The sequence below is a fragment of the Mixophyes fleayi genome, chromosome 5 (assembly GCF_038048845.1).
Source record: "Mixophyes fleayi isolate aMixFle1 chromosome 5, aMixFle1.hap1, whole genome shotgun sequence".
NCBI lineage: Eukaryota > Metazoa > Chordata > Amphibia > Anura > Limnodynastidae > Mixophyes > Mixophyes fleayi.
In genome coordinates, this window is record NC_134406.1 from 78,592,811 (window position 1) to 78,619,782 (window position 26,972).

General features: G+C 38.1%; 1 protein-coding gene across 1 annotated transcript in view; it reads left to right on the plus strand.

Annotated features, from left to right (window-relative positions):
• NEK11 (NIMA related kinase 11) overlaps positions 1-26,972 on the plus strand; it is a 207,254-nt gene that overhangs the window by 97,126 nt on the left and 83,156 nt on the right. The window contains exons 7-11 of the mRNA XM_075212438.1: positions 6,489-6,638; positions 6,727-6,805; positions 17,963-18,051; positions 19,881-20,000; positions 24,778-24,871. Coding sequence (XP_075068539.1) covers positions 6,489-6,638; positions 6,727-6,805; positions 17,963-18,051; positions 19,881-20,000; positions 24,778-24,871 — 532 coding nt within the window. The remainder of the gene's footprint in view (positions 1-6,488; positions 6,639-6,726; positions 6,806-17,962; positions 18,052-19,880; positions 20,001-24,777; positions 24,872-26,972) is intronic.

Here is a 26,972-nt window from a genome sequence, read left to right on the forward strand (position 1 = left end):
GTACAAAAACAAATCACAGCTTAGTATACAGTAGTTTTTTGACTTTTTTAGCAACTGTAACTAATGTATTGCTAGGGCACTAGATTTCGACAGATAAAAACTATATGTAATCTTTTTTCATTTGTTTACTTAGATTTTTATTTTGGAAGATGACATTTTAGTGCGTTATGGATTTAAAACCACAGTGGCAATCCATTTTACTACTTATGGAGTAATAGATTGAATATACAGCATCATTGTACACTTCTCATCCATCAACAATAGAGTGGAAGTGACAATTTAATTAATTGTGAATCATAAAATATGATAAAATCTTGTTTAATATGTTCATATTTATTTGAAAAATAATGCACAGTACTTCACATTGTGCCAGACTGGTAAATGCAGCTGCATTGTTTTAAACCATATTTAATATTCTCTGTAGATTACATGTTTGTTTTCTATTTTGATATCAGGCTGATAGTATAGTTGTTAGTCTAAACATCGATAGAGAAGATAGTGACATCTTTCTCCTGGGCATCATTAAGTTTACTGCCCCATCAGCTTTGTCTTCCTCGAGATCACTACAGGGCAGCCAGTAATTTGTGCAATTAATGTGTCAAGTTGGATATTCTAGGATAGCTAAATTATAGCTAAATAGTCTTCCAAACTTAAATAATTCTGCTTTTATTTATGTTTTCATTTTTGACTTTTAGAGAGGGAGGGAAGAAATGGATCTGTAGCACAAAGTGGCTGGTCCCAGGTGAGCAGTACACCAATGGCTGTGAGGGAATGGAAAAAGTGAGAAAAAGGAGATGCAGCCCTTGTTGTCATAATGACATTCAGAATGACCCTAAACAACTAACTCCTCACTCACATCTGAGCTGGCACTCCCTGCTTCCTTGCACCCTGGGCAGTGGCACATGCCACACCACTCTAGTTGCGTGCGGCTCTGCCCAGAATTTAGATAAACACTGCTTAATGTTCATTCTTACTTGTGGCTGTTTTGTCATGTTAACTAGGCAATGGTTTCCTGTAGTATTTATAAAAAATGCTGCACCCAGTCTGCAGCCAAACTATTGTAGTAGCAGGGGGTGCAGTTGCTATAGTTAAGCCCCGGCCATGGTCAAACTAACTCACCAGGGAACCAGGGAAATCCCTAGTGGGCACCAAAGCCTGAGAGTCCCGGCAACCACCCTGACAGCAACGGTGTTTGAACATAATTAAGTCATTTCTACGACGTACACAGTATATATATATATATATATATATATATATATACATACACACTACACAGTATGTATATATATATATATATATATATATATATATATATATATATATATGAAAACAGGGATACTCTGCACTCGCCAAACACATAATTGATGCTATATCAAGTACTGTTCTATAATAAAAACAGGGAATGTTAGTTCCACATATTGCAATATATGTTTAAGCTCACCAATTTACGCCAAAGTCTTCCCATTCTGGTCAGTCCTAACATGATCAAATGCTATGCTATTTTATCTGGGCTTAAGGCTTACCTGCACACAGCTTTTAAAGGCAAGTCTTTCCCTAGCACTAGCAGCCATGGGAGACCTGGGACTCACCTGACACAAGTTGGAATTAATTAATGTAAAGAATGGGGTGCAAGAGTGATGGGACTTACATTGTATAAACAAAAACAGACATAGGTCCTCTGCACTCACCATGTACAGACTGGGGTGCAAGAGGGGGTTGCCCACATTGTATAGACAAGAAAACAGGGATACTCTGCACTCTCCAAACACATAATTAATGCTATATCAAGTACTGTTCTATATTAAAAACAGGGAATGTTAGTTCCACATATTGCAATATATGTTTAAGCTGACCAATTTACGCCAAAGTCTTCCCATTCTGGTCAGTCCCAACATGATCAAATGCTGTAGTATATCTATCTATCTGTCTATATATATATATATATATATATATATATATATATATAAATATACTGCGTAGTATATATCTCTATCTCTCTATATATATATATCTATATGTGTATATATATGTATATATATATACATATCTATATGTATATATGTATATATATACATGTGTGTATATATGTATGTATATATATATATATATCTATATCTATATGTATATGTGTGTATATATATATATACATATATATGTATATACTGTGTAGTATATATATATATATATATATATATATATATATATATATATCTAATATATAAATGCTTAGTGGCGTCTGTCTGTCTGTGGAAAAAAAAAAACAAGTTGCAGCGCCACCTGCTGGGCAGAGTTATACACTGACCTACTAAATTCTTAGTGTGTGTGGGAAAAAAAAATTCAAAAAGGGCTGAAATTTGGTATGGCTCAAACTCATTTTCGTGAGGTAATTTTACCTCATGAACACACATGTGTAGAGGCGTGCGTTAGTGTGTGTGTGTGTGTGTGTGTGTGTAAAAAACTATTTTCTCAGAAAGGGCTCATCCAATTGACCTGAAATTTGGTATACTGACATTATTTGACAAAAAAATTAGAATAGTCAAGTCAGTTAACTTCCATCATCCCCCCTTCCCCCCGTGGGAGGGGTAGTAAAGGCTAAATTTACGAGTTGAGGGGTCAAACTCATTTTCGTGAGGTAATTTTACCTCATGAACACACATTAAAAAGGCTGCTTGCGTCGGGAACTAACGCTCTTCCCCTGAGGAGGCCTGGGCTAGGTCCAAATGCATGACAAGAACCTTTTTAAGACCTTAAGTAGCTTGATTTGACTAGAATGCATGAGTATCATGCACGGGTTAACTTGTATATATATATATATATATATATATATATATATATATATATATATATATATATATATATTTATTTACATGTTTTGTTACAAAGAGGCTTTTTTTCCACACCTCTCCTACAGGGGGATAGGCACATGGGTGTAATTGAGTTGTTGTTTTCTGTGATTGGTTTGTAGTAGAGGATGAAGCACGGTCTGTTCTTGTTGGTGGAGCGACCGATGCTAGCTAGTTGTCCGGTGACTAGGTAGGTGAACTATGTCTACCTAGAGCGAAGGTCACTTGGTGTCATCCTGACAAAAGTCTGCTGTGCTATTTGTGACACGAACAATAAAAGGCACTGTTTTTTTTCCCAAGCAAGATGTTGTGTCTTACATCTGTAAGTATCACAATATATATACATATGTTTTCAGAATACTTATTATAATTCAGAAATTTCAAATTGAACATGTGAGCATGCATAACAGTTTTCCTTAATATAATTTCATTTTGGCACATACATATTTTATCAGGCTTATTGAAATACTGCTAGGGTATGTAGATGTCTTTCCCGATTACATTCCAAGCATAATAACATTTTATTACCTAAGGGTGGATGTTCAGCAGTGCGAGTTTACTCACTGGCAAATCAATTATCTTTTTTAAGCTGAATTGTTATTCAAAGAGAAAAGGCAATAAGAAATGATTAAATTAGCAACAGTGAGAAATGTATTACTAATTTAAAACTAAAACCCTCATGCAATCACCTGTGTAATACTTTAGGATACTATATGTATAAAAGTAGCATCAAAAGAATTTCTTGACAGCCACTATTGCACTATTTAAGCAGGTGTAATATCTGTCACCCTGCACTTACTCCTATAATAAGAGTTGGACTGAAGTAGTTACTACAACAAGATAAAGAGGTACTGGGCTGGGATGGAAAATGGCAAGAGGCATGTGTAGCCGTAGCATTGGTGGTTCTTGGTATTCCAAAGGCAGGAGAGAAATATCATGCTTTCATGGTAAGGTGCTGGATTCATACCTAATCCTAAAAAAAAAATTGTTCTGAAATGCAGGGGTGCCTTTACCCATAAGACACTCCTTTTTAGTAGTTAGTAGTAATTTATTTCACTTTACATATTAACCCACCACTACCGCTCCAGGGGATAAGAAAGGCAATACATTAGAAGAAAAGAAGAAAGTACCCAGGTGTCAAGAGGTGAGGAAGCGGCTCACCTAATGCCAGGTAGTGGAATGTGATAATATGTGGATCATGGATCCCATGGTCTTTGTCCTTTAAAAGGCTTGTGATATACACCATCGACCATTCTTTATAATTTTATTATCAAAAATATTCTGTCATTTCAAAGTCGACTTGTATGCATTATTTCTGTAATTGCTAAAATGTTCTAGTGTATGGAACTATAATTCAACAATAGGCCTCATGTAGAAAAGGACGCAGATGTAAAATGCTTTAAAAAAAAAACCAGCACATTTAAGTGTCTATGCAGAGCTGCACATATCTTAAGATATGTTACACTCGACATACTCAGCATCTGCTGCATGAAGATACCTTTAAAGCATACCATACGCTTTAAGTATATGATTTGCTTTAAGTGTATCATCATGTGGTAGAGATACCAATCATCATCTATTTGGAAGAAGTTCATCAAGATGACCGGTGTTTTAATCTTGAACATTAAAAAAAATATATATACATTTTTTTCTAAAAAACAGCATCCCCCACTAAGGTGGTATCAACATTAGAGGTTACATTTATAATGTGGTGGTTCCATGGAACCGCTGATTCCCGGTGCTTTGAAGGCTTTTTTTAAAACAGCAATTTTATTAGAGACCCATTGGGTTTTGTCTTTAATAGAATTGCAGTTTAAAAAAAATGCCTTCAAACCGCCGGAGGTTTTACGGAATATCAATAGGTCTCATAGCCTAGTCTGGGAGAAGCAATTTTGGGGGACAAACAGCAAGGGTCCTCCCTCCTTCCCCCCCCCCTTGTCAAAACCACTACCAGCACTAGGTTATGACAGGCTGGGCTGGTGACAACCAGGGAAACCCACTCTCCCTGCCATAATGTCAACCGACCTTAGCATGTGAGAACAAAAGAAAATGTTGTCTGGCGCTCTAAAGCAAACAATATATAAATGACTATGTGTCAGCATATACATAAATTGGAGAATTTTTTTGCACAGTATAGCCATATTGGGATTAAGCTATTCTGCCAACGTCAAAGCATCTCCTGTAGGTGAGTCCCTAGCCAGTTTAGCAGCAAGTGTACTCAGGGTGTCACAATTAAAACCTTCCCTGAGCATCCTTTTTGCAAAGCATGCAGCACCTGAAGGGAGTGGTCCAACTTCCAAAAAACAAGCTAGAAACAAAACAAACTTTTTCTTTTTCACAAATTCCAGGCATAGCATGAGTTTGTCCCCCCAAACACCAACAGTAGGTGTAGGATAATACATTGTAAATAGTTAAATCAATACTTATTGCTAGGGCATTACAGGTCTCAGCAAGCCCTGGCATACATAAAGTGGTTGGATATGCTGGTACTTGTAGAACTACAAGTGACAGCATATCCATGGCTGCCAGAGCATGTTGAAACTTGTAAAACTACTGGGACCTATAGTGTACATGTTAAAAAAAAATAAGTAAAATAACCACATACACACTGTGTAGAAAGTCCTGTATTAAAAATAAAAATACCTCCCCCCTCGTTCAACAATTTATTTCTCACCTAAATCCTTGGGTAGGATCCTGTACCTTGTACATTTCACTGAGGAAACAAGAAGAAACCTTGTAAGCGCCTCTGGTTCAGCCATAAAGGTATTTTTGTTGCAACATATTAAATAAAAAGAAAACAGTAGCCTAATGTTAAACAATACAAAAACATCTTGAGCTTGTAGACACACTTTATTTTGCAATGGGTTTTTTGCATACTTACCAACTTTCTGAAGTTGGCTTCCGGGAGCCTGCCGGGGGATGTGGGCGTGAGGGGGGCGGGATGCCAAAATCGCTTCACCAGGGGGCGGGGCCTCTTCAATCGTGGGTTAACTAGTATTTACAGTTTGTGTAGAAGACATCTGTTTAATCAGGAAGTGCCAGAACAGTGAGTGATCCTCGTTTTATAGTATAACGCATTCCAGTCTGAGGACTTCATAAGTGTCTTTATTGAACTACTTTATTATGAAGCTCTGTCCTAACTTGAATAACAGCTAACTTGTGAACCTGATGATGATGATAATACTTTTTAGGAAAATTTAGTTTTGGTTCAGAGTTGTGTGTATTATTTTTTTTCCCCGAATCTTCCCACTTCACTAGGAAGTGGGCAGATTCGGGAGCTTACCATACTCTCCCGGGAGTCTGTGAGACTCACCCAAAATGCGGGAGTCTCCCGGACATTCCGGGAGAGTTGGCAAGTATGGTTTTTTGTAATGTGATGAGTTGTTGGTGTTTTGTAACCATAATTAAATGAACGATAAAAACAAACAAAAAAAACAGTGTCAAATCACATACACGTGGGCCGTGGCTTTCGGCCATTGCTCTTGGAAAAGGTGCTGGGTTATATGGTAAATAAAGGAAATAAAGGAAAAGATGCCAAGCTTCTGAAGCCACAAAGAAAGTATATCAAACAGTAAGGATGAATACCTATACAAGAAAATCAGAAAATGTGTGTTTAACGTTGTCTCTCTTTATATATTTTTTTAGGTCTGTTGGTTGTATCCTTCATGAAATGTGCTGCTTGGAACATGCTTTTACTGGCCATAGTTTTTTAACTGTTGTTCTTAAAATTGTGGAAAGTCCAACACCATCTCTACCTGATCGTTACTCTAGTGACCTTAATTTACTAATGAACAGGTATTGTGTGCCTTCATATTTGCATATGATACTCTTTGTTTTTCATAATCCCACTTACACACTTACGGTACTAAATGCTGTATTTCAGGATGCTGAGCAAAGACCCTTCATTTCGTCCAGGGGCTGGGGAAATTCTGCAGGTCCCATATATAATGGAGCACCTACAGGTATAGAAAAGACAGAAATTATTTGTTACAGTTCATTGAGATATATTTCTTGAGGTGCGTTTCACTGTGAATTTTTAGAAAAAGTGTATACTTTAGGTGTAATGCTATAAACATATCTCCACATTCCTGAAAGGAAAATTAAGGAAAATAAACCATGTCCCGATCCAGCAGAGCTCTTCCTATCCACCTAGGCCAAAGCCATTTCCAGTGAGACAATGCCCCTTTCACTAGAAGGTCATACCCCTTTTCAGATGCTGGACATCTGTACTGTCCCCTGAAAATATAGACCATTAGGAGGTATCATTAGTAATGTCATATGTCAGGCGAACAACCCAATTTGCATTCATTTGTAGAGATAGTCAGGCATGAAGAACACAAGGGTAGAATGTCTTCATCAGTTTCTAGGTTCAGAGTTATGAATGGCAAAACCATTAAAACACATAATAATATAAAGGACATGGGTTATTACACATTTCATAGACAGACACTTTTAGTGCTTAAGAAAAAGGTTATCCAAATATCAGACCCAAAACTAAGAACAATCTGTAAGTTAATAGGATCTGTGTCCACAAGAAGGTTTGTGTAAACAAGACAAAGATACTTGGGAGTAAGGATCAAGTGAAGATATGTCTATATAACTGTGAGTTAAAAACAAAAATACTTGTTTTATTTCCTTTATTTCTCACCAAAGCACATGAATAGGGAAACCACTTTATAGAGGTAGTATGTTGCTCAGTCTGTTCCTTCGCTTATATTTGCACACTGCAGCTATGTCTTGCCTTCTAATTTTCTAAAAACCCATCTTATTTCAAAAGCACCCTGAATGCGCAGTGCAGATTGCCTTGGTTTTAGAAGATGGTTTTTAATACAGCAAGTATTAAACTATTTACTTCTTAAAATGGCCATAAATTTGAACAATTTAGACCAAGTTGACCTGAAACCACTGGTTTGTCCACTGACCTCCAGAGATTGCTGGGAACAATTTTAGTCCATTCACATTTTCATCTGCCAACTACACTGAGGCCTTATTGAGTTAAACTATTTGGTCTGATTGGCAGATGGTAAGATCTTTGAAATTTGCCTACCTACTCTTGTGGCAAAATTGGACATAGATCCTGATGTACAGCAGTTTAGTCGATCATCTGAGTTTGTCCTTTATTGTGCAAGCATAAAAAGTCAGGGACAAAACTTAGGGCGCTCGATCAGACCTTTTAAACATCCGGATCTCTGTCAGGTTTGAACATACTTATACCTGCACTGTCCAATCTGAAAGATCCATTCCCTCAGCTTTTGAGGGAAACCACAGATTAGATGGGGTACCGATAGTTCATTCGGACGATGACCTCATACACAGTCAGACCACATGGGCAGACTAGATGGGCCAAGCCGTTATTATCTGACGTCAAATTCTATGTTTCCATGTCCCAATCTTTTTGGGTCCACACACACTGCAAGTTGCAGCAAAGTAAATCTAAAATGACTGGCCTGGTGTCTATGATTACCTTTATAAAAATGTTTTGGCGTGCTGTGATGTACAGTAGAAGGTGCATAACATTATAACTTTTAATTGCCAGCATTTCATTGTGAAATATACTGTACAGCCGTAATAACCATGCTATTTGCTTGTATTTTTTAGAACTATCAGCGTTAAAGCTTTATAACAAGGCACGGTAAATACATGATTTGAATACCCTTGCGTGTGATGACTAAGACAGTAGTATTTCTTACTTTTTCTCATTTTTCATTTTGCCTGGTGATCTGGTGCTATGTGGCATCCTATACAAATAGAATAAAGCAAACGCTTGCTTGGTTAGAGTTATACATATAAACGTTATCCACAGTGCTCCTGATAAATTACCCAATTGTACAAAGTGGTCTGGTCATTTAAGTGTAAACACTACCAGACAATCAGTCTTTTTATAAGATATGGACAATTGTGAATTATACAAATTAATTTTGTTGTGCATTTCCTTTGCAATGTATAACATTTTTGTAGCATGTGGAACACATAAAATGTGTTAAAAGAAGGGATATAGATAGGGATTGGATTCAACATTCAAGGCAGAGGGAGTTTTGTGTTGGAAAATGATATAAGCTTGAGGCCTAGGATGGTGGGGGCAAAACTTAGTTTACTTTACACATACTAAAGGCCCTTTATAAAAGAGAAAACCTCTGAATTGTAACTCAAAACCATTTTTGGTGACTCTGTGCGCCTTGATTTATTCAGCCGCACCTAGATTTCTGCCAAAGACATCGATTTGCAGAGCAAGATGGTGGAAATACGGAGTAGGTGAACAAGTCTGCCTAGTTTGAGGGATGTCTCTTGTGCACAGCCACCTCAATTCCATAAATGGACTTGAATTTTGCATCAGTTCCGTTGTCCTATACATTTAATGGAATGTATTTTCCAACTTCCAGTTGCACTGTGACGGGAGAAGTGCATTCTAGGTGCACTTTGACTAATATAGAGAAAGCTCCAAACACACAAAAGTGCCACATGTAATAAAGATATTCCCAATGCAAGTCACTCTCATGATCTTTTTAAACCATAATTGAGGGTAAGCTGAGCAACTTTAATTTAATGAAAGGAAGGTAATAATGGCAGGAGGTTGGAGTATTGATGTGTTGTTTGCACCTCCCCACATCTGGGCATTCTATCTATTTGTTAAGTCATTGCCTGAGAATAGAGAGTAGGCATGCACCTTGAACAGCACTGGCAGGACCACTAGGCACATAGATGTAAAAGCAAGGTGATTTGCACTGCGCTTTCAGGGTGCTTTTGAAATAAGATGGGGATTTTAAAAAATTACTAAATATATTATTACGTTCAGAATTTACTATTTGTGAATATTAATGCAATAGTGGTTTGATTGAGTACTGTCAGCGCTCCAAAAAGATCTACTACCCAATATGTACACACTAGGAAAGGTTCCCTTCCTCCTATACACAACAACAGTATTATAATAACAATTGTGTACATACATAAGGTGCCGATCTATGATCTCAACGAAGATGGAACATCCTTACTTCAAACATGCATGTAGATAATTATACAAATCAACCATATACGTACATTTGGCATCAAATTGTATCCCAAAAGAGAGTGGAGCGCCCCTTCTTCGATATATCAGTATTAGGTCAGCTCATTCATATGGCTGAAACTGAGTTTGCAGTACTGAACTTGAAGGCGTGGAGTCTAACACGCCCCTGATCTTCACCAAGAACCCCCGCAGGGAGGTTTGGTCTTAGCTGCTAGGGACGCGCAGGTCGCGGTTCTCCAAGTCAGTCGCCGGTTAACCCACTGAGCAGAAAGACAGGCAGGTAAGTGAAGCAATTCTCTCCAGTGTGGAATAGCAGAAGGCTGGCAGCTTCTTCTCTCCCTCCTGCAGGTCCCAGAGGATTTGATCTTTCAGGGTATTAGGTCCCCCACTTAGATCAACGTGTTTCAATTGTTAAAATCTTTAAAGATTTTAACAATTGGGTTAACCGGCGACTGACTTGGAGAACCGCGACCTGCGCGTCCCTAGCAGCTAAGACCAAACCACCCTGCGGGGGTTCTTGGTGAAGATCAGGGGCGTGTTAGACTCCACGCCTTCAAGTTCAGTACTGCAAACTCAGAATATAACTGCATTCAAGTGAAGGAGAGGGAGAAGGAACCAAGTGCGCATTTTGTCTGAAGGCTGGTTTAAAGTGGAAACACTGTAAGCATATGTCCATTGGGGTCAAGGTGTCACAGAAAATCCACAGACCTGCATTTTATTTGGGTGTTTTAAATTGAGTATTCACTCGGTGTTTGAAGTAAACTAGTGGTGATTAGAGATAGAGAGTGGGCGTTTAAACATGTTACACTATGTCATACCTCTTTAAGTTTCAGCCATATGAATGAGCTGACCTAATACTGATATATCGAAGAAGGGGCGCTCCACTCTCTTTTGGGATACAATTTGATGCCAAATGTACGTATATGGTTGATTTGTATAATTATCTACATGCATGTTTGAAGTAAGGATGTTCCATCTTCGTTGAGATCATAGATCGGCACCTTATGTATGTACACAATTGTTATTATAATACTATTTGTGAATATTGTAATGAATGAATTTCAAATTATTTACCTTTTTTTTAAAATAAATACGGCATGTGGCCCAAGCCTGTCTCATGAAGGACTATAATGTTGGGTGAAAGAGTGGCCTAAGGTAGCAGTAAATATAAATCTGGGTTTGTATGGGGCTCATTCACGTACCAGAATAACCTGTGTTTGTGTTTCTACATTCTGGTCCAGGTGAAAAGGCACATTATGGAAAGAGTAAAAATTGCCACTTTAAGGTCAAGCCTACTATCACTTTAGGACCACCCCACTCACTCTCTATATTACATGTCGTATGATACATTTAAGTATTTTTATTATATTGATAGAAATACAATTAAAAAAAGTGCAAAGGTGCCCTATTGACATTACAGACTGAGTTTTGATGTTTGTTACCCACTTCCCAGTCATGGAACATCCCAGTAAATACTCTATTTCCACTCTTTGATGTAGATATAGTGCATGTGGGCACAATAGGAGGCATACAAGTGTGTCTATTCTGCATTTAGCAAGGAATGTCACATTTGTGCCAAAATATACATACCGCAGCCCCGCAATTCTGCAGCTTGGTAAATCAGCCTTCTATAGATATTTTACTGTGTGCTTTTGGGAGATATATAATTTGTTTCAAAGAATTAAATAAGCATTTATGTATATAGCTGAATCAGTGTGTGTAAGTATGTATTTCCACTTTTGTTAGGAGTTATCACTATTAAGAGATTAGGGGAATAAACACAGTTTACGGCACACATTCTCTAATGTGAATAATAAATAATATTGCATTGATTGTTGCAACATTAATTTTGCTGTGTATTTTTGTTTGTTTAAAGATTTTTAATATTCGTTTAAATTCCCTTTGCTGGAATTGTCTTTGTCATGCTTACTCTCCTAGCACTAGATACAAATATTATGTTAGAATATGTCTACAGTCACAAAAGAAACAACAGTGCATTGATAGATTTTCCTTCCTAACTAGCTAAACACATAGGGAGCTATTTATGTGTAAGAAGACGTACTGCTTACATTTTCTTCTCTATCAAGAAAGGTAATTTGGGTTTTAATGTAATGTAGTTACTTGTTATGTATATTGTGTATTATAGTTAAATAATAGCTCTTGTAAAGTACTTAAATCCTGAGTGAGCATCAGCATATCTAAACTATGAAAGAATTTATATAAATCTGATTAATGTGCATATTTGCTTAGTCTTAGAAGCTGTTGTAGATTAATTAAGTACAATAATTTGAAATAACAGCGTGTTTGTTCTCTGTAATTGCAAAATATTTAGCAACTAAACAAACTGAAAACTAAAGTGGATTTGGTTTGAAAATCCTGTTGATGTGTAAAAAAAATGCTAATTTTATCAATAGGGTAAAGTTTATCAGATATGTCAATATTTCCTGTTAAATTTGACCCATTAACTACATACATAGGAGTCAGCAATGTTGTGTTATGAAGCAGTATACATCTTCAAATGCAGTCATTTTCAACCAGAAAAATGTGTCTCCACATTACCTAATTGCCCACTGAGCACATGCCAAGGTGCATGTCCAATTCCTGGTCCTTGCAGCTACCACCAAAAAAGGGGGATGCGCCTTATCTGCAGTTTTGCCGATACAACTGAAAATGCACCTGGTGGAAACTGCTAAACGGATACCATTGGTGCCTGGCGCTTAATGCCCTTCTCCTGACTTTTTTTTCTTCTTCTAATAAACAGAACTGCTTCTTCTCTTTGGTGGAGTCATGGGAACCACATACTGAAACAGGGTTTTCCTGCGGTTCTGATAAGCATATAGGGCTGGTTACCACTTTAAATGAGCAGAATCAGCTGGGAACCAGTTCACAGAAATAGAGGAATCATGGGAAAAACTGCTTTAGCATGCAGTTCCTGGGGCTCCACTAAGCGAAAAGAGCAGCTCCATAACTTATACTTTAATGGGAACCTCAGAATACATACCACACATCCTGCAGCTGCAAGGGTCATCGAGGCATAGGACCGCCACCTTCCTTAATCTAAATATTTGCATTGTTTTCCTAAAATACTGCTCTGTTTAGCTCCCTTTATAAATCATCTGTGAAGGGGAGCAGGCTGTGAGGAAAACACGACAGCAGGAATGCACACCTGCCAGCAATCCAGATAAGCCCTGTAAGAAAGCGACATGGTTTGGGTATATATTAGAGATGGTCACTGACCCCCATGTTTTGGTTTTGTATTCGGTTTTGGATCTGGATTACGTCGTGTTTTGGTTTTGGTTTTGCAAAACCGCCATTGCGTGTTTTGGTTTTGGTTTTGTTTGGTTTTGTTTTGCTATTTTGCTGGAAAATCAATGTTTTTGGGACTAAAATAACCAAATTTAGTGCTCCACCTGTTTCTTGGATAAGTAATATAATTGTAAAGCTAATAAATTATCAAAAAAACAGTTTAATTCCTGGTAGGTAGGCCTTCATTAATTTTACACACAAAACAGATTGTCTTCCTCTCCATCTATGCATATTGGCAATGCAGCCATCATCTTTGGATGTATATTACACCCTACACTTATAGTTAAATATGTAAAGAAATGGACAAAGGCAGTTTGCTTTCTGTCTCGATAGGCCCCCCTCCACTTCTCAAAAATACCAAAAAATTCATCCGTTATAGACTGTACAATATTAATTGAAATGGAGAAAGCCATTTTGGGGTTACTGTGTGTATGACACCCTACCCTTAAGGATAAATTGCCCAAACAGCAGCCTTTCAAGACGGTATGTGATATGGAAATGCCCCAAGTCCCTTTCCTCTTTGGGGGTAGATTGCACCCTAGACTTAAATAGAAAGTTTTAAAAAGATGTTATCATCATCATCTGGATCTTCATCCTCACCCTCATCAGTGTGTACATCATCATCACAGACTATCAATTCATCGCCGCTTGAATCCGCCATTAGAGAACAGTCAGTCTTTGATGGTGAAGGCCTTCCTCGTGGAAGATGTAGTTCATTTTTATAAACATCATTTTCTCCACATTTTTGGGAAGTAACCTTCTATGGCGATCACTGACTAAGTTCCCGGCTGTGCCGAATACTCGTCCAGAGTACACACTGGAGGGTGGGCAGCTTCGGTATTGCAAAGCAAGTTTGTACATGGTTTCCAAATGGCCTGCTTTTCCTCCCAGTAAGGAAAGTGACTGTCTGACATTTCCATATCAATTACTTCTTGAAAATAATCCTCCACCATCCTTTGCATGTTTATACTCGTATTGGATGGAGTTATGGGTAAGGTGACACATTTTTTTGAAAAATCCTTCAAACCAGCCCAGATGTTAAATTGTTCTTGTCTGCCCCCTGCGTCTTCCCTGCTTCTTTTTGGGAAATTAAATTTTTTACGAGCAGCAGCAGCTTGAGAAAGTGAAGGAGGACACGTAGTCAAGCCGAGGCCCAGTTCAGCGACCAACTTGCTGAGCAATAGCTCCTTGCAACAGTTCACATCTCGCTTATTTACAAGTAAAGACTCAATGTAGTTCTTAAACCTTGGATCAAGCACAGTGGCCAAAACGTACTGATCCGAGTTCAAGATCTTAATAACTCGAGGATCATTGTGAAGCGAATGAAGTACTTGATCGAAAAGGCCAACATACTTTGCTGAATTGCTTGCTTTCAGCTCCTCCTTCAGTTTCTCAATCTGCTTTTCCAATAGTCTAATAAAAGGAATGACTTGGCTCAAACTAGCAGAGTCTGCACTCACCTCACACGTCCCAACTTCAAATGGTTTCAGCACCTTGCACTGCACTGAAAGGATTCCCCACTGTGCAAGACTGAAATACATCCCCCCTCCTTTCCCAATGTCATGGCTTGTGCAATATGCTTGGATGGCTTTGCGCTGTTCCTCCATCCTCTGAAGCATGTACAGGGTGGAATTACACCTATTTACCACCTCTTGCTTAAGTTGGTTGTAGTTGAATAGAAAAAAAGCAGCCTGCATAGACTGTGGAATTAGAAAGTAAAACTAAATGGACCACGGTAGTTTGGTGGCTATCTATGCCCCTCCCCCCGCCCTTCACGTGTAGTTGAATAGAAAAAAAGCAGCCTGCATAGACTGTGGAATTAGAAAGTAAAAATAAATGGACCACGGTAGTTTGGTATTTGTCTGCATCAGACCCCCTCTCCACTAGGAGTAAAATAGAAAACTAGAAAACTAATCAGCCGTTATAGACTCTAGAATATAAATAGAAATTGAGAAAGGCAATTTGGTATCTGTCTGCATCATAATCATCAACATCATCATTAGTGCCCTCGTCGCCTACACAAATCTCCCCCTCATCCGCTTCTAATTCCATAGTAGCATCCTAAATTGGTGTATCACCGGCTACACTCGGGCTGTTCAGGCACACATCAGCAGAACTGCTGAAAGGACCTTTCTTTATGGGTACACTAACAGAATGCTCACGATTAGACATCCCACTGTTGGATGGACTCTCCACAGGGATTGGTGTCATTTCTGATTCAGAGCAAACATTATCCTCTAATGCCTTACTGTTATCTTGCAGCTCGGCTTTGACGCGTAACAGTAGTTGTGCACCACTTGTAGGCTCGGTAACATTTTTGGATCTGCCACTAATAGACAAAGGCGAAGGCCTCATTCTCTCTTTGCCACTGCATGTGTAGAATGGCATGTTGGCAATTTTTTTTATCGGCAGTTAACTTTTCCTCAGTTAGACTTTGTTTTTGCTTCAACACCGTTACATTTTTTTGGGTGTGTGTTTTTTTGGATGCCCAGATGACGTACTGGGAACACTACAATCAGGACTGGTTGCTCATTCTGCTCATATGTGGACTGCTTTGAATCCATTCTGAGCCCAAAGCACTTGTAGTGCTACAAATTGTTTTAGATACTGCTGACAAATATGACTTTTGACAGCCAGAAATATTAATGCAAAAGAATGGGGGAGCCCCAAAAAGCACTTGGGAGTGCTAAAAATTATTTTTCAAATCTGCTTACAGATAATACTTTGGACAGCCAGAAATATTTATGCACAATTATGGGGGACACCCCAAAAGCACTTGGGAGTGCTAAAAATTATTTTTCAAATCTGCTGACAGATAATGCTTTGGACAGCCAGAAATATTTATGCACAATTATGGGGGACACCCCAAAAGCACTTGGGAGTGCTAAAAATTATTTTTCAAATCTGCTGACAGATAATGCTTTGGACAGCCAGAAATATTTATGCACAATTATGGGGGACACCCCAAAAGCACTTGGGAGTGCTAAAAATTATTTTGTAAATCTGCTGACAGATCCAGAGAGGATAGATAAGTTTATGTGTTTAACACAAAGATGCGACACTGACTTTCAAAGGAACTCATTCATTCTTCAATAGAAGTGGTATAGATAAAGAAGCACAGAGTGCCAGGACCCAGTCTTGTGGTACCCCAACTGATAAAGGAAGTGGAGAGGAGGTGGATTCAGAAAAACAAACACTGAAGGAGTGGTTTAAAAAGTATGATAGGACAGTTTCCAGAGGCCCTTGGGAATGTAGTGTTTGTATGAGCAGTGAGTGGCCAAAAGTGTCAAATGCAGCAGAGAGGTCCAGGAACACATCTCGCACAAAAAGCAAGTAATGTCCTTTAGTTTTAGAAGTGAGTAGTGTCCTTTCGATTTAGCAGTGATCCAATTATTGACCACATTTGTAAGTACAGTGCAAGTCTCTGTGAAGTGTTGGAAACAAACGCTTGACTGAAGAGGACCAATCAGGTTGTGTGAAGAGAGACGGGGTATGGCGCGAGTGTAAGTAAGCTTTTCAAGAAGCTTTGATGGGCATTGAAGTTGAGAGATTGGACGGAATTAACAGAATTTTCTTTTGTAGATTAGGAATGATTACTGCATGCTTGATTAATTATGTGAATATGTCAGTAAAGAGAGAGAGAGATATTGCAGATGTTAGTTAAGACTGGAATGAGCACAAGAGACATTGATTGACTGTTTTGTGAGGGTATGGGGTCAAGTGGACAAGTAGTGGAACAGGATGTGAAGAGACTAGATACTTCATCTTCATTTAAGGTATCAAATGAAGAGAAGCTGCCAAAATGTTCAGGAAAGTAATTGTAATTGAGCAGTTTGTTTTATATTGAATCTTGTCACTGAGTGGCTGCTGTGAGAAGTTATCTTTGGGATTGGATTGGGAGGTTTGGTGATGTATTAAAAGAGATGTTTCGGATTAGACGCCTAACTGGAGATGAGAGTTTGAAAGTTTATCTGTTTGACAGTGCCCAGAGTATTTCAGTAGTAGTTGTAGATAGCAGTATACATATAGCAGTCTTGAGAGGTATGAGACTTTTGCCAGTGCCATTTTACATTGCAGGAGCAATTGAAGGCAATGCATTTGTTTAGTGTGCCATGCCTCAGATTATGGTCAAGGTAGAAAAGAAAGAGTAGCTAGAGCCACATGGTCGAGGGTTGTTTCTAGGATGTGATTAACATGTAGTTCTGCCAGGACAGGAGAATGTAGAAGATAGGAAGAGAAGTTGTTGCAGAAACATGAAAAAATGTTGAAAATTAATTGAACTGATATTACTTATGACTTGAAGAGACTTGGTTTAGGGTAATATGGCGGAGACAATGCATGTGATCAGGTGATGTTTTGAGAGAGCAAACGAGACATTATAAAGCTCTGTGAACTTCATCTCTCATAACCATCTGTTGAAAAGATTGTGGCTCTGTACACACTCTACAGATGTCTGCTTATACTGCTGGTCCTGAGTGCACACACACTTCCACATTAGCCCGACATCGTTCCATCGTTGATCGTGATTTTAAGGAAGTTTAGAAAACCAAATCAACAGAAACAGTGTGTTTTGGTATGATAAAACACGATCGTAGGAGTTAGCACACAAATACAATATCTGGCCAAACAGTCATGAAACGTGTGATCTGCACGATAATTGCATAGGTCTGTGTCTAGCTTAAATGTGGAGCTCAATCAAAAAGTATTAAATAAGGATATTTTTCTTCTGCGTTCCTTACCTGAGTTGCATATATTTTATTATTTTTAAGTTAAATGTTGATTGCATTGATTTTTCTGTACTTATTCCTAGAAAGTAAAATGGAAGCTGTATGGATCTATGCCACAAGATGACAAAACAATAATCTGCCAGAAAGAAGCTGACCAAATTAGAAATGCTGTGTAAGTAAAAAAACATTTTTTTAATTCATTCATAGAAAAAGGAGGATCTTAATTGTTTGTTAACTACACAGAAACTTAAAATTATTCTACAGAACTCTTATTATTGCAGTTGTTTGCAAAGTACTTCCTCAAATATATACAGTGTAGCTAAGAATATAATGGGGCTCATTTAGAGTTGGACATATGTCCGTTTTTTTTATTTTGTAGTGGTGGCCAACTGTAAGCTAAGTAAAGTAAAGGCATATTCTTATAAATGTGACTGATTTAGACCGGGGCTCAAACGCATATACACCTGTAAGGAGGTGTATACTTAGTGGGTACTCAACCCCTGGTACAGAGATCTGTGCTGATACTATAAGAGAAACAGCCAACCCTATTACAAGTCCTTTTATTCAAGTAAACACTCCCCCCCCCTCGTTCTGCACTTTATTATACCTTTCAATCTTAAGGAATATTCATCTTTTTGTTTTCAATCTTCTTTCTTTTTGCTTCTTTCTTCTATGGCAATCCAATGGTCAAAAAGTAAAAAAGCAACATTTTACTTGTATGTTCAGTTGGCAAATGCATCCAACTATAAATGAGCCCCAATATGTTTATTAAAAACATTGTATAAATATAAATAATATATTGTAGTATTATATAAATAATATTACTACAACAAGTGGCGGTTCAGAAAAACCACCTATTCTCGCTGTTTGTCATCATTTTTTTAAATCAGCAATTTTAACCCTACAGGTTTTGTCTTTAGTAAAATTGCCATTTTAAAAATTAACAGCAAACTGCCGCTTGATAAGGCACCTTCAGGGTGGAGAATAGGCATGCACATTGATGTGCGCTGGGCTAGGCATCTAGAGAAGGTACCCTGCTCTTTGTAACAAATGTACTTTCTAAATGACCTCCAATGGTGTCAGACTAGGGTTCCTTTTATGCCACTTATTCTAGCCTGTCACTGCCTTGTTTAGTGTTAGATAGATTTCAATAGGAAAAGGTGCTTGATGGTCATTCAACGAAGCTTAGATGATCTCATGCCTAGGCTAAAAATCACTTATGCCATACTTTAGCAAATTCCATATTTAGTATCTGGTAATTATTGAGCTTCTGTGTGTCCAGTATAGGAGTGTTTAGTGCTGTTACTATGGAAATCATGAACATTCTGTTGAGGTCACAATACATTTCTGTGAGATATCACAATCTCTACTGGCTTTAAAGATGCAGATAGCAAATGCTCTTTGAGTCAGGAGAACTACTTTGTCACAGGTGAGGGCAAATTACACCTCTATATCATTCATTCTGTAAAAGATGCCAAATTTGGACTGCCCTGTAGTGTATTTCAAGAGAACAGTTATAGTTTGCAGAGTAGGTTATAATCATTATATATATATATATATATATATATATATATATATATATATATATATATATATAAAAATATACATATATTTTTTAATGGTCTCTTAATGCTTTCTTTTTCGTAACTTACATGCCTTTACATAGACTGTCATTTCTTTGATTTATGTAGCTTTTCCATAATTATTTTTACACAATGTCATTTTTCAAAGTGGGACTTAAACTGATTAGAGTGAAATGAAAGTTATTTAAGTAAATTATGCTTATTATGAATGGTTCACCCGCAATGCCATTATTAATGCTCAGTGCTTTCACTCTATTAAGCTGACATAATGTTCAAGCTAAGCTGCAAATAGGCTTTAATATTGTAGAATGATGTGAAGAGTGACATGAGGAAAGGTTCGTGCCATGGATTCTTTTATTGTTAATTTGGTAAAGATTACAAATTCTGCTCACAAGAATTTTTTTGGTTTCTTTTAAAGTCAGCGAAAGTTCCATCTTCAAACTCTTCGTGAGCTCTCAGAGGTCCAGAAAATGACCCCGAGAGAAAGAATGAGGCTAAGAAAGCTGAATGCTGCAGATGAGAAGGCAAAAAGGCTAAAGTAAGGAAAATACGCATATTGTACCATGAGCAACATTCTTACTTCCCCTTTACCCTGGGCCGCTTTCAAGTCCCACACATTTCCGTAGAAGCAGAAAAGAACTGATTTTTTTTCCCTAAAAATGAAAATATTTCTACTAAAACTCACATTTTAGATGCATCTATTCATTACTGACAAAAGCAAACAGTTCTGCAGTCTTAACATTGGCCACCTGAAAGCTGCCACGATGATGTTTCCCACATTGTCCTGTCTATTTTCCGTTATCATGGAAAGTAAAGAGATCTATACCGACGGCAGTAGGAAGTAGAAGTTCACCACCTGATACAACATTTATTTTATGGCACTTTTAGCTTTTGAGTCTTTTCAGATCAAAGTGTATTATACATTTATGGGTGAATATTTTATACATTATGCCTATTCAATAAAGTGGCTTTAGTGCAAATTTATTATCATTCTGCTTTATTTACAATAATGATAATTTCTAGTTGGCAGAATGATAATTGTAGATAAATATTGCACCGCTTCCCCTAGTGACAGGTCTATTGGACATGGTCATAAGACACTTCTATTGTGTTTGAAGTACTTATCTTGATATTGATGTGGGTATTGGCAGATATGAAGACACTCTCTATATATGGCAGAGTGATATGCGATTGCATTATGTGAATATGAGTTCCTAGGTTCTGCAACTCAAGTAACTATGTTGTTGTCCTTTCGTTATTTCCTCTATACTTTGCTTATATTTTGCAATTCATTTTTACTTTCATTCTGTTTTCCTGACTATATATGCAGTTTGTTCTAGCAGTCCTTTCCTTTATTGTCTGTTATGTTCATTTGTTTGTATTGTTATGCTTTAGAACATTTAAAAAAGTTTCTCTTTTGTAAGTCGAAACACATAGCGAATAGCATACATGACTCTGCAGTGATCAGGGGCAAAGGAAGGCCACTTACAACGTTCCAGATTAGCATGGTGTAGCACACCTCTATATGTTCAACTGCTCCTACTGTTATGGGTACGTGCAAAATGGCACACCCCATTGAACAAATGAATGGATATTTTGCGCATTCAGGGCCTTATTCAGAGTTTGCCGCAAAATTACATATTTTTAGTATATTGAGTATGTATTTTAATAAATGTGCGGAATAAAAAACGGCATTTAGATGTGACTGCATCAAGGGTAATTTCTGGCATATATAATCGAATAAGTAACCAGCACCAGGGCTATACACTGAGTTGGTTAATGGTAAAGCAAAGGAACAATGAATGCGGGGTCCCCCTGTAAAAGCAATAGGTAGTACCAGTCATACCTGTAGCCTTGAGAAAATTAGACCTGCAAAAAACCTGTCCGTCTCCCTGGGAGCAACCAGCCCTGTGCTGACTAAATCCAAAGAAAATATTCTTCGGAAGTAGTCCATAGGGAAATATAATAGAAAACCATATAAGACAGCAAAACTCATTCTTGGCATTTGTTAGTGGCCATGGTTTTTGGCAATGCATCTTAGCATATTTGCACCTAGCTACTGCAAAAGCCTGCAGTTTGTAAATGACACCCCATGTATTGTATACAAAATATAAATTAACTTTCATGTTTAAATTGGTCTGAAATTTCAAGGAAAACTAGATTAAACCTGGAGATCTTATGTAGCATTTAGCATACTTTGCAGTGACAGTAATAATCATTCATGAAAGTGCAAAAATCTGCCTCAAGAACACATTTCTTTTTATGCAAATGCACCTCTTACATTGGTGCACACCCATGTTCTAGTTTTTGGAACTGCCTCTGTAAAATCAGTTTGTGATTAGTTCTGCAGGATTGAAGGTGCAACTACGCATGGTGAAAAAAGTAACACCGCCACTCCATTTTGTTGCACTGCCCATACACACAACTTGCACCAGTATATTGGCCTAAACATATCTAACACTTGCAACCCCTTGCAGTATGATGGCTGGATCAGGGTCTTTCACATGCATGTGCCATACAGTAAGAGTGTGATGCACAAGTCAACCACAACCTCTTTCAGTATGACGGCTGGATCAGGGTCTTCCACATGCATGTGCAGTATAGTAAGTCAACCACAAGCCCTTGAGCTGTGCACTTAAATAGGGTTACTATTTCATCTGAAATGTGTGTTTTGTATGCCTACGCCTAAGGTTAAGTTCACACTGAAAATTTTTTCAACCAACAGTGTTACCGGGTCCCGAGTACCGTGCGGAGGCCATCTTGAAATGCACTCTGGTGCCAGGCACCGGAGGGGTTAAATCACTGGCGCTAGACGCCATGTGAAATGTTGTTAATTAAATGTTGGTTTTTTTTAATTAAATAAAAATGTTTTTTTATGTGGGCACTGCAGCGCTGGCTGGGTAGCACCCAGCGCTGCAGCATGTGAGGGGTTAAACTCCGGATCTAGGCGCCGGGTTTAATTGTAAGGTGTATGTGTAGGTAAAGAACCAGCGCTCAGCACTGAATGGGTTAACTCCTGGCACTAGACACCGGGAGTGTAACAATATGTATTAAATGTAGATATGTGGGTTGTAAATGTATGAAATGTAAAATGTATATGCGTAAAATAAAAAGAAAGTACTTACCCTGTGCTGGGGCTGCAGAGGCAGCCCTGGATCCCCTTCACCATGCGGCAGCCAGCTTCAGTGGCTGCCGGAGGGACTTGACAACCAGCCTCTTGGAATCAAATAGGTCTAGGAGGTGCAGTGCCTCCTGGAGGTCCCAGGAAACTAAGTCCCTAGTTGGAACTCAAAGAGCTTCAACTAGCAACAGGGCAGAGACTGCTGCCCTTGGATCTGGCTGCTCTCCCCTGGTACTATTTTCGGCCAGGGAGCAGAGCCAGACCGCAGAGCAGGGTCCATGGAAGTAACTTTGGGAGGGAGATTTAAAAGATAAATCTTTCGCCCCAGACAGAGAGGCACCAGGGAAGGAGAGTGGGCTGAGCCCCCCTCTCCCTGGCAGCTGGTGGACAGGGGGGAAGTATACTTCCCCCTGCCACAAGCAGCAATGTTAAAGGTGTTAAACTTCTCTGGGTTGATTCACATGCAGTCTGCATGAATCAACCCAGGTTGGTTAAAGGGACAGGAGGACAGATTACCTCCTGCTAAGACTAGTCTCCAAATGTGTATAAAAAAAAGCTCTGTTTTGTATTAAAAGTTGTTCTTCTTGTCTTATCTGACCTGATCACTGGTACCTTTAAACAGTGAAGAGTAAATAAACATCACTTGTTTCAAAAGACCTGCTTGGAAACTTCTCTATGCTGATTCCTGTGACCAACAGATTAGACCCAACTTTAATCCGTTCCCGGGTGTTCTGAGATTTGGACCCCGCATCCAGTAACACCGCTCTGCACGCTACCCAGCAGCTCTGGCCAGTGTGATAGACCAAGGGAAATCCATAGCAACCCTGATCCATAGGAAGAGGTCAGGCTTACCAGCCCAAGTACACCAGTAACGGGGTACACTCGCAGCGTCAGTTACCCAGAAGAAACCCGGTTCTGGATGTTGGTAAGGAGTCCAGTGATGGCAGCACTTGTAAGCCCCTCCTACTGCGATTAGAGGGTGCGCTTGGGATAATGAAAGGAAACGGTGGCAAAGTAAGCCCAGCCGGTTCCCAGCAGCGACAGAGAGGGTGGCATAGGCGGTTCATCCTGTCACAAACGTGTTATCTCAAACAATTGCACCTATGACTGAAAGTCCGATCAGTCTGGCGATTCATGCATACACACTGACACAATTTACCATCAGATTTGTGCTCTTCATCAGTCCTTTGTCTGGTCCTCTAGTCTTCGGAGAATGACGGCACAATATTCATTCATTAGTTCCTGTCACATTGTCACACTGATTAAAACCGCCTTGTTATAGCGATCTACATGTCCTAACAAATTTCCTTAGCTTCTGTGACTCTGAAAAGAAACATTTTGTCTCAGAATGAACACATTAATTATTTATTCTACAGCACTCTCTATATTTAAACACTGGGACATGTATTGCTAGCATTGGCTGAAAAGAGCACGACTCTGTAAAGTCTATGGAGATCGTGAGCATGAGTGCATACACACTACATGATTGTTAGGTGATTGGTTGGAAAATATTAAACAGTATGACCAACCAAATGTGTTGACAATCAACACTTTAGAACGACTTTCGACCATCGTGTCACTACACACATTAACCTGACTTCCGACCGAACGGTCTAATGTCGGCTGATTTGCCCGATTATTGGACGAAAACACTCCAGTGTGTACCTAGCCTAAGTGTAATGAAACTCGAAATTCTTAACCCTGCTGCAAACACACCTACCACATCTATTACTCTCTGTGTCTCATTGGTCATTTGAAAAGTTAGAAAATGGCTTTGTGCTTATTCAGCATAAGAGGATAACAAGAAAACAGTTAATAATTGTAAGTAACACTACCACAATTACTTATGCGTCTTTACATAAACGTCTGTAACTTGCTGTAAAAGTCCTTTTTTTGGAGAATATAGCCAACTATTTAAAGAAACCAGACTCATTCTGACCTCTGCATAACATCACATAGAAAATAACATATTTCGAGAGAAGATGATTCATTTCTAAAAATTGCTGTTGTTATTACAGTATGAAATGTTATCTTTAGAAACTGATAAAAACTCCTAAAAACAGTTTTCTTAAGTAATTCTAAAATGACCAAAGTAACATTTTCAGCAGCTACAAAATTCAAAACTTTATCAATATTTTTTTTCAATACTAAATAAGACTTTGACAGCTGACATTTGTATCATCATGTATTTCAGGCAATTTGCAGAAGAAAAATATCAAGAAAATCAGAAACGAATGCTGGAGTTGAGGTCTCGTAATTTTCAGCAACTTAATATTGATGTACTTCATGTAAGTATCTTAATATAGATTTAATATACCCGAACATTGTTTAAATATGATTAAGTATAATTAACTCTCTATTTGTTGTTGAAATTCAAATCTCAGCAACAGTTCTGTTATTGAAAGCGGTACATGTGTATTGTTGTATATAATTACCACAATCTCAGCATTTCCGATAAAAAAAAAGTAATACATGGGGTAATTTACCAAGCAGGAAAAATATGGATGTGCAGCCCGATGGCTGCTTCTTCCGCTATGTGACTAGTATATGCCAATTTCTGTGAGATTTTACTGTGTTATTGGTAAGTAATTGGGTTGGTGCTTAAAGATGGCACCGTTTGCAGGTGTACAAAACATAGCTCCATCAGACAGGAATTGAAGTGTTCCTTACTGAGTGCAGACTTGCTACACTAATGGGACTTGTACTGTGCCCAAGTGCAAAAACAAGATTTCATCCTGCTGGATGAGAGATTTAAATGGCGCAGATTGCGCATTTAAGCTTGCCATGCTTTATTCAGAAAGCTGGATTTATATATACACAGTAGTGGACATTTGTGAAAAGTAGTACAAAGGAAAAACATGGTTTTGCCCGCCGCATCCAATTATATTTTGCTGTCAATTTTGTAATGCCCATTAGAAAATTAAAGCATACATATGATAAGTTGCTGTGGGCACCAACACCTTTTTCCTTTGTGGCACAGAATAAAAAGACAGACCCGATACTCACTTACTCTTATGACATATTTAAGATGCGAGTCAGTGTTTTAGCATAAAAAAATGGATGACCTGTGATTAGTTAAGGTGTGGTCCAAAAGTGATAATAGGCAGGAATGTGCATTGATAATTTTGTTTTCCTAGAATGCTCAGTTCTTTAACGGACAGAAATCCTGCAAATATAGGATTAAACTGGTTCAAGGCGCTTGTATGAAAGTATGAAGCAGTTGAACAATAGTAGTACTTTATAAACAATGTGTTCCAGCCGCAACAACAACAATAACTGATGTGGTATACAATACAGTATATACATATACATATAGATGCAGGCACCAACAGATAGAACAGATGATGTATAAAAACTCCAAGGGTTTGCACATAAATCTATCGCTCACTATGAAGCCATAAAGGTGTATGGTACAACAATGAATATACCAGCAGCATCAGAGATATACAGCAAAGTAAAAATAGAGTAAAATAGAGTGTATTGTCCAATGTGAAAGGAAAGTGATACTGATAAAAGTCAATGCAGGCAAAGTGAAGGGTCTGAAAGAAATCCTGCAAATGGTTGCACAAAACGTGCACACAGAGACACTTCGAAAAAGTGGATAGATGCATGGCAATGAATTCTGCACATTTCCTTAATTTTGGGATATTCTCATCTGCATTCTGGTCTGGTGCATAAATAATCATAAATGTGTTGTATATTCTAAGAGCAAAAAAAAAACAATATTAGAGAGAATCCTCTGCCCTGTATGATTTTTTTAATGTAATATCTAGGCCGGTTTAAAAAAAAGGGTTAGTCAGCTGTAGCCTTGAAGTGTTTACTGAGCAGCATAGTTTAAAGGCAAGTCAGTTAAATATCATAGTTGGTGACAATAATATAGTGGGGGACATTTATGAGAACTGGTGCACAGTTAAAAAGTTTTAGTAACCCAAATCAATCAGATATTTGCTTTATTGCTCTTAGATGCACCAGAAAAATGACACTTATTTGACTGGATGGTATGCAGCACATTTCCATAAGCTCTATCACTCAACTAGATGAATTAATGGCCTTCTGTTTCTAAAGCTTTTGCAGATCTAATTGTTTATTTAAATGGATCAGCTACTTATTGTGCAATTTATCTTCACCAACATCAGCTAGTTCTGTATGCACATCCATCAGATGCATATGCTAAAGTAAATCACCCTATGTTCTCTAGGGAGTATGACATAATGGCAACATGCAAATTGTTTCATAGATGCAATTCAATTTGTACAGTGGTAAAAATATAGGGCAATATTGTTATTCAGCCGTATTTAACCTTTCAGCTACAGTTAGTGTATTTGTGTGTATGTGTGTATATATATATATATATATATATATATATCTAATATATATAAGCCTAGCGGC